The sequence below is a fragment of the Somniosus microcephalus genome, unplaced genomic scaffold, assembly GCF_052327205.1.
Source record: "Somniosus microcephalus isolate GS21.2 unplaced genomic scaffold, FLI_Smic_1.0 unresolved_chr7, whole genome shotgun sequence".
Classification (NCBI taxonomy): Eukaryota; Metazoa; Chordata; class Chondrichthyes; order Squaliformes; family Somniosidae; genus Somniosus; species Somniosus microcephalus.
The window spans coordinates 39,097,732-39,107,044 of record NW_028225185.1 but is presented as its reverse complement, the minus strand read 5'-3'; the positions used below and the strand labels follow the sequence as shown (position 1 = coordinate 39,107,044).

At 54.7% G+C, this 9,313-nt stretch overlaps 1 protein-coding gene across 1 annotated transcript in view; it reads left to right on the top strand.

Annotated features, from left to right (window-relative positions):
* LOC147086818 (uncharacterized) overlaps nt 1–8,769 on the top strand; it is a 60,748-nt gene extending 51,979 nt beyond the window's left edge. The window contains exon 6 of the mRNA XM_085978327.1: nt 8,516–8,769. Coding sequence (XP_085834453.1) covers nt 8,516–8,769 — 254 coding nt within the window. The remainder of the gene's footprint in view (nt 1–8,515) is intronic.
* The last annotated feature ends 544 nt before the right edge of the window (nt 8,770–9,313 follow it).

Here is a 9,313-nt window from a genome sequence, read left to right as displayed (position 1 = left end):
AAGCGAGTGTAGGGGGCGGGGAAAGGGGGGAGGGGAGGAAAGAACAAAAGGGAAGGTCTGTGATTGGATGGAAGGCAGGAGAGATTAAGGGCCCGATTTTGTGGATCGTGCGGGAAATGGGCGGGTTCCCCGAATGTGGGGTTCCGACCCGAAAAAAAATGGGTCAGCCAACTGCACGCAATTTTCCCTCAAGTGGCCAATTAAGTTCCAGCGTGTGGGAACCCTTGCTAATTGTCCATTTCCAGTCAGAAAGCCCCACAGTATGATGTCATCATTCGTGGTGCTTTCAAGGTCCACAGCAAGCACTGCATCCTCTGAAGGTTTCCAAACGAACCATGCAGGATGGCAGAGGAGACTGCAGCAGCTGTGGTCAGTGCCAGACCCCGAGCTGCCTCCAAATTCGACGAGGCTTCACTGCAGGCATTATTGGATGGGGTTAGGGCCCACAGGGAGGTCCTCTTCCCTAGGCCAGGGAGGAAGAGGCCTCCCACTGAAACCAAGGCTGCATGGATGCAGGTGTCAGCAGATGCCAACTCACTGGGAGTCACCAGAAGAACCTTGGCATTACATCTCTAACTCCTTCCTTTACTCCCCCACAGTACCATCCAGAGCCCCCATCCTCACTGTGGAGGAGGAAGAGGCTGTGCAGCCAGACTCCTCAGAGGAAGCTCCAACCTCTGAGGGTGCAGCGTCAACAGAATTAACGCACCCAGCACCAGCGCAGACACTCACACCTCGGGGGGACCTTCGGGACATAGAGTCGTGTTGTCACCTGGTGTTTCACAGCTCACAAGTGAGCCTCAGCAGATTCTGGAGACAGGGACAGCAGTGGAGAGTCCTCGTCGGAGGGCGCAGGGCTCTGCCAGCTCAGCTCAGCTGCGCTGCATGTCGACCCTCTGCCTTTGGGTCCATCCGCAAGAGAAGAGGTGATGGATCTCCATGCACAGATGCAGGAGTCTCTGGCAGGTTTTGTCTCCAGGGTCGCTGCGAGTGTGGAGCGAATGGAGGAGTCCACAGCGACCATGAGCAGAGCCTTTGTGGAGTCATTGGCGCATGAACGCATCACCATGGAAAGGTTGGCAACCTCCATGGAGGAGATAAGTCGCCAGGGTAGGGAAAACATGGTGAGTGCTCATAAGAGAATGACATCTCTTGAGGAGCGTTGGCCATCTGTTGAACAGAGAAACCAGACCTTCATGGAAGTCCTTCTGAGTAGGACTGCCAGTGCAGAAACGGGTCCCCATGGCCCCCTAAAGCGCAGCAAGGTGCTCTCAAGCCACTTCCAAGCGCTGGCCCCTTCTGGCCTGTGCAGCTTCGGGTGAGTGAGCAGCAGCCTGGTGCTCCTGTTGCTGATCCTGCTGTTCCTGGTTCTGCTGCTGCCGCCTCTGTGGCTGGAGATCCTCTAATGGCAAGAAGGGAAGGTGCCAAAGGCGTCCCATGCTTCTGGTAGATGCCTCCGCTGAGGAAGCGCTGAGTGAGGGTGGCGAGAGGGGCTTCCCAGGAGCTCACATTGGAGAAGTGTGTGAGACTCCAACCTTCCACAGCTGTGCCTAAGCCTTGAAGAAGTAGCCCCAAGCCTGCAACAACAAGGTCCTTCAACATACAAATGCTGTCCCTTTAAATCTCAGCTTTCCCGAATGACCTGCAGCTGAGAGCAAGCAAGCCGGGATGCTTCACGCCAGGTTTCATCAGCAGGCGTGTTTACATAGAAACATAGAAGATAGGAGCAGGAGTAGGCCATTCGGCCCTTCGAGCCTGCTCCGCCATTCAACGAGATCATGGCTGATCATCCAAACCCTAGCACCCGGTCCCTACACCGACAGCCATCCCACCCAAGCCCTATCCCCGTAACCCCGTAACCCCACGTATTTAATCCCCCCTAACACTAAGGGTCAATTTTTATCATGGTCAATCAACCTAACCCGCACATCTTTGGACTGTGGGAGGAAACCGGAGCACCCGGAGGAAACCCACGCAAACACGGGGAGAATGTCCAAACTCCACACAGACAGTCACCCGAGGCCGGATTCGAACCCGGGTCCCTGGCGCTGTGAGGCAACAGTGCTAACCACTATGCCACCGTGCTGCCCTGGGGAACCCGTGAAAATAGCAAGGGCCCCTTAAAATGGCATTCAACATGCCAATAATTGCTGATTAGGGTCCCGACGGCCAGTCCCGCCAGCAGCGGGCGGGACTGATTCGGGTCGCAGAGAAACGGCGGTCCGAAAGTCGGACGGGGCGGGGAATCAGGCGGGGGGGGGCGCGGGGGGGGGGTCGCGACCCCCTAAATCTGCGATTTTCGGCCCCCGCCCGCCTGAAAACCCGCCCGATGGCTGGCAGAAAATCGGGGCCTAAGAGACAAAAGGGGTGATGGTGCGAGGTACAAGGAGATGGTAACGGGACAAGTTAAGAAACAAAAGGTGGCTCGAGATGAAGTGTAAATGGCGATTTCACAATGATCGACAGCGGCCATGTGAGAGAGAGAGAAAAAAAATGGGAAAAAAAGATGGGGGCCGAGGTTATGGTCTGAAATTGTTGGACTCAATGTTGAGTGCAGAAGGCTGTAAAGTGCCTAACCGAAAGATGTTCCTCGAGCTTACGTTGAGCTTCATCGGAACAATGCAAGAGGCCGAGGATGGTGAGGTCAGACTGGGAGTGGAGCGGAGAATTAAAGTGACAGGCGACCGGAAGCTCGGGGTCACCCTTACGGACTGATCAGAGTGAGTGCGAATGTGTGAGTGTGAGTGTGAGCCAACACAACCCAGGGCCCCAAGGATTCTTAATTGGGCTCTGGCTATAGGTTTGGCAACTCTGATTGGCTGCGCCGTGTCACATGACCTGCAACAGCTCCCCCCCCCCCCAACACACTCCCGCCATTGGTCGCCAGAAACGCCAATCCTCCCGACGTCCCGCCTTCCACCTCTGATTGGCCAGTGAACAGTCTCCTCGTCCCCGGATTGGATGATCCGCGACAGTCAATCAAAAGACCTTTGATGCCCCGCCTCCAATGTTTCTATCACCTCCTGACTCCCCCAAAGCCTTTCCACCATCTACAAGGCACAAGTCAGGAGTGTGATGGAACACTCTCCACTTGCCTGGATGAGTTGCAGCTCCGACAACACTCGAGAAGCTCGACACCATCCAGGACAAAGCAGCCCGCTTGATTGGCGCCCCGTCCACCACCTTAAACGTTCACTCCCTCCACCACCAGCGCACCGTGGCTGCAGTGTGGACCATCTACAAGATGCACTGCAGCAACTCGCCAAGGCTTCTTCGGCAGCACCTCCCAAACCCGCGACCTCTTCCACCTAGAAGGACAAGGGCAGCAGGCGCACGGGAACACCACCATCTCCAAGTTCCCCTCCAAGTCACACACCCCATCCTGACTTGGAAATATATCGGCTGCTCCTTCATCGTCGCTGGGTCAAAATCCCGGAACTCCCTCCCTAACAGCGCTGTGGGAGCACCTTCACCACACGGACTGCAGCGGTTCAAGAAGGGCGGCTCACCACCACCTTCTCAAGGGCAACTAGGGATGGGCAATAAATGCTGGCCTTGCCAGCGACGCCCACATCCCAGGAACGAATAAAAAAAAACAAAGAAAATGATTAAAAAAAATACACCATTTATTTCTTCATCCCCCTGGTCGTTCTCTCCTGGGTTAGCTCGCTGCAGTGTCCCAGAGGAGATTAAGCTTCAGTTCCTGGAGCTTCCAAAACACTCTGGGTGGGTTGGTAACTGCACACGAGCCAAGTTACAACAACATCTTGCATTTATATATCGCCTTTAACGTAGTAAAACGTCCCAAGGCGCTTCCCCGGAGCGATTATCAAATAAAATTTGACACCGAGCCACATGAAGAGATATTAGGGACAGGTGACCAAAGAGGTCGGTTTTAAGGAGCGTCTTAAAGGAGGAGAGAGAGGCGGAGAGGTTTAGGGAGGGAATTCCAGAGCTTGGGGGCCCTGGCGCGGTCGCCAACGGCAGAGTGATGGAAATCGGGGGATGCACAAGAGGCCACACTCACACACACACACAGACAGTCTAGGAGCTGACACAAGGTGAAGAAAAAGATCTGCTTCTGAACACAAAAATCCCCCACCTCTCTCCCCAAAAAATAATTCTAAATTTTGGTTGAACTGAGGTGAGTTGAGATGATGGAAAATGTCCAGCTGAATCCGGAAAAGAGAATAAAGGACTCCCATTTCTCCAGCGCCTTTCCCCACCTCAGGACGTCCCTGAGCCCTTCACAGCCAATGAAGGACTTTTTTTGAAGTGTGGTCACTGTTGTAATGTAGGAAACACGGCAGCCAACATGGGCACAGCAAGCTCCCACAAACAGCAATGTGATAATGACCAGATCGTCTGTATTTTTCAGTGATATTGGTTGAGGGATCAATATTGGGTCCCAGGACACCGGGGAGAACTCCCCCCTGCTCTTCTTCCAATAGTGGCCGTGGGATCTTTTATATCCACCTGAGAGGGCAGACAGGGGTCTCGGGTTTAACGTCTCATCCTGAAAGACAGCTTCTCCGACAGTGCGGCGCTCCCTCAGTACCGCCCCTCCGACAGTGCGGCGCTCCCTCATTACTGTCCCTCCGACAGTGTGGCGCTCCCTCAGTACTGCCCCTCCGACAGTGCGGCGCTTCCTCAGTACTGCCCCTCCGACAGTGCGGCGCTCCCTCATTACGGCCCCTCCGACAGTGTGGCGCTCCCTCAGTACCGCCTCTCCGACAGTGCGGCGCTCCCTCAGCACTGCCCCTCCGACAGTGCGGCGCTCCCTCAGCACCGCCCCTCCGACAGAGCGGCGCTCCCTCATTACTGTCCCTCCGACAGTGCGGCGCTCCCTCAGTACTGTCCCTCCGACAGTGCGGCGCTCCCTCATTACTGTCCCTCCGACAGTGTGGCGCTCCCTCATTACTGCCCCTCCGACAGTGTGGTGCTCCCTCAGTACCGCCCCTCCAACAGTGCGGCGCACCCCCAGTATTGCCCCTCCAACAGTGCGGCGCTCCCTCAGTATTGCCCCTCCAACAGTGCGGCGCTCCCTCGGTACTGCCCCTCGAACCCACGACCTTCTGACTCAAAGTAGGGTGTGAGACCCAACTGAGACCATCACAAGTCAGGTCCATCAGGACATCTCCGTCTGATTCTCAGGTTTCCAGCGTTTGGAACTCCCCGACTTCCTTCCTGACCTTCACTGAATCTCGGGTAAGTATGGTGCGTGATGGGTTGCAATGCACTTTAAGTAATGCTTGATAGACCACATCTATAGCGCGTGGGTCTCTGAGCAGTCACTCATTAGCTCTCTGTGATTTATAACTGAGCCGTAATTAGACTGTGTGTGGTATCCTTTAAGCCACACATGAAGCCATCGCCATCGTGGCTTCCAAGTCTCACTTTTATCGAAATGTGGGACCTGGGTGTCCTTCTACACGAATCACTGAAAGTTAGAAACATAGAACATAGAAAAATAGGAGCAGGAGTCGGCCATTCGGCCCTTCGAGCCTGCTCCGCCATTCAATATGATCAGGGCTGATCCTCTATCTCAATATCATATTCCCGCTCTCTCCCCATACCCCTTGGCGCCTTTTGTGTCTAGAAATCTATCTATCTCCTTCTTAAATATATTCAGTGACTTGGCCTCCGCAGCCTTCTGTGGTAGAGAATCCCACAGGTTCACCACCCTCTGAGTGAAGAAATTTCTCCTCATCTCAGTCCTAAATGCCCTACCCCGTATCCTGAGACTGTGACCCCTCGTTCTAGACCCCCCCAGCCAGGGGAAACATCCTCCCTGCACCCAGTCTGTCTAGCCCGGTCAGAATTTTATACATTTCAATGAGATCCCCTCTCATTCTTCTAAACTCTAGTGAATACAGGCCGAGTCGACCCAATCTCTCCTCACACGACAGTCCTGCCATCCCAGGAATCTGTCTGGTGAACCTTCGCTGTTGGCCTTTATTACAAGGGGATTTGCGTATAAGAGTAAAGACGTCTTACTGCAATTATATAGGGCCCTGGTGAGACCACACCTGGAGTACTGTGCGCAGCTTTGGTCTCCTTACCTAAGAAAGGATATACTTGCCATAGAGGGAGTGCAACGAAGGTTCACCAGACTGGTTCCTGGGATGAGAGGGATTGTCCTTTGAGGAGAGATTGAGCCGATACTCTCTGGAATTTAGAAGAATGAGAGGTGATCTCATTGAAACATATAAGATTCTGAGGGGGGGGGATTGACAGGGTAGATGCTGAGAGGCTGTTTCCCCCCTGGCTGGAGTGTCTAGAACCAGGGGTCACAGTCTCAGGATAAGGGGTCGGCCATTTTGGACTGAGATGAGGAGGAATTTCTTCACTCAGAGGGCGGTGAATCTTTGGAATTCTCTGCCCCAGAGGGCTGTGGAGGCTCAGTCTTTGAGTATATTCAAGGCTGAGATCGGTTGATTTTTGGACTCGAGGGGAATCGAGGGATCGGGCGGGAAAGTGGAGTTGAGGTCGAAGATCAGCCATGATCTGATTGAATGGCGGAGCAGGCTCGAGGGGCCGAATGGCCGACTCCTGCTCCTATTTCTTACGTTCTTATGAAAGACATCCACGATGGCTGCCCAACGTACCATAAGATAATCGGCAAAGGAGCCATAGGGGGAGATGAGGAGAATGTTTTTTACGCAGCGAGTTGTTGTGATCTGGATCGCGCTGCCTGAAAGGGCGGTGGGAGCAGATTCAACAGTAACTTTCAAAAGGGGGAATTGGAGAAATACTTGACGGGGAAAAATGTGCCGGACTGTGGGGAAAGAACAGGGGGGAGTGGGACTGATTGGATGGTTTGACGGATAAGTTCTCCCAATCCCCACTCTCACCAGCTGTGATATGCGTCCTGTGATTTCAACAACAACTTGCATTTATCCGGCGCCTTTAAAGTAGTAAAACGTCCCACGGCGCTTCACAGGAGCGTAAATCAGACAAAAATTTGACCCCGAGCCACTTAAGGCGATATTAGGGACCGGCGACCAAAAGCTTGGGTCAAAGAGGTCGGTTTTAAGGAGCGTCTTAAAGGAGGAGAGAGAGAGGCGGAGAGGTTTAGGGAGGGAATTCCAGAGCTCGGGGCCCTGGCGCGGTCGCCAATGGTGGAGTGATGGAAATCGGGGGATGCGCGAGAGGCCAGAATTGGAGGAACGCAGAGATCTGGGAGGGTTGTAGGGCTGGAGGAGGTTTCAGAGATAGGGAGAGGGGCGCAAGGAGGCCACGGAGGGATTTGAACACGAGGAAGAGAATTTGAAAATCGAGGCATTGCCGGACTGGGAGCCAATGTAGATCAGCGAGCACAGGGGGTGATGGGTGAACGGGACTCCAGAGATCGAGCCACATAATCAAGGCCCGACACTCCCCCTGTGTCAGTACTGAGGGAGCGCCGCACTGTCGGAGGGGCGGTACTGAGGGAGCACCGCACTGTCGGAGGGGCGGTATTGAGGGAGCGCCGCACTGTCGGAGGGGCGGTACTGAGGGAGCGCCGCACTGTCGGAGGGGCAGTACTAAGGGAGTGCCGCACTGTCGGAGGGGCAGTACTGAGGGAGCGCCACACTGTCGGAGGGGCAGTACTGAGGGAGCGCCGCACTGTCAGAGGGGCGGTACTGAGGGAGCGTCGCACAGTCGGAAGGGCAGTACTGAGGGAGCGCCGTACTGTCGGAGGGGCAGTACTGAAGGAGCGCCGCACTGTTGGAGGGGCAGTACTGAGGGAGCGCCGCACTGTCGGAGGGGCAGTACTGAGGGAGCGCCGCACAGTCGGAGGGGCAGTACTGAGGGAGCGTCGCACTGTCGGAGGGGCGGTACTGAGGGAGCGCCGCACTGTCGGAGGGGCGGTACTGAGGGAGCGCCGCACTGTCGGAGGGGCGGTACTGAGGGAGCGCCGCACTGTCGGAGGGGCGGTACTGAGGGAGCGCCGCACTGTCGGAGGGGCGGTACTGAGGGAGCGCCGCACTGTCGGAGGGGCAGTACTGAGGGAGCGCTGCACTGTCGGAGGGGCAGTACTGAGGGAGTGCCGCACTGTCAGAGGTGCCGTCTTTCGGGATGAGACGTTAAACCTAAGGCCCCCATCTGCTCTCTTAGGTGCACGTAAAACATCCCACGGCCACTATTGGAAGAAGAGCAGGGGGGAGTTCTCCCCGGTGTCCTGGGGCCGATATTTATCCCTCAACCAACATCACTACAAAAACAGATGATCCGGTCATTATCACATTGCTGTTTGTGGGAGCTTGCTGTGCGCAAATTGGCTGCCGCGTTTCCCACAATACAACAGTGACCACAAAATGTACTTCATTGGCTGTGAAGCACTTTGGGACGTCTTGAGGTGGTGAAAGGCGCTGGAGAAATGGGAATCTCTCTGTCTTTCTTTCTTCCTTCCTCTCTCTTTCTCTCTCTCTTTCTCTCTTTCTCTCTCTCTTTCTTTCTTTCTCTCTTTCTCTCTCTCTTCCTCTCTCTCCGTCCTCTCAAGCACCGGTTCTGACTCTCTTATCTGCCGCAGGGCTCCACAGACTCCTGACCCTGGAACTGGAAGGAAACGGGCTGAACGATGGCAACCTCAACCCCACCTCTCTCCGGCCGCTGAAGAAGCTCATCTACTTGCGTCTTGGCCGCAACCGCTTCCGAGCGATGCCCTCGGGCCTTCCCCCTGCCTTGCGGGTAAGTCCTTTGCCTCTTGAGAGGTTGTTTCCCCACTGGCTGCAGAGTCTAGAACCAGGGGTCACACAGTCTCAGGATAAGGGCTCGGCCATTTAGGACTGAGATGAGGAGAAATTTCTTCATAGAAACATAGAAGATAGGAGCAGGAGTAGGCCATTCGGCCCCTCGAGCCTGCTCCGCCATTCAATGAGATCATGGCTGATCATCCAAATTCAGTACCCTGTCCCTGCCTTCTTCCCATACCTCTTGATCCCTTTAGCCTTAAGAAATATATCCAACTCCTTCTTGAATATATTTAATGAATTTGGCCTCTACTGCCTTCTGTGGTAGAGAATTCCACAGGTTCACCACTCTCTGGGTGAAGAAATTCCTCCTCATCTCTGTCCTAAATGGCTTACCCCTTATCCTTAGACTGTGACCCCTGGTTCTGGACTCCCCCGCCATCGGGAACACCCTTCCTGCATTGAGTCTCTCTAGTCCTGTTAGAATTTTATAAGTTTCAATGAGATCCCCTCTCATTCTTCTAAACTCCAGCGAGTATAAGCCCAATCGACCCAATCTCTCCTCAAACGTCATTCCTGCCATCCCAGGTATCAGTCTGGCGAATCTTCGCTGCACTCTCTCCATGGCAAGAACATCC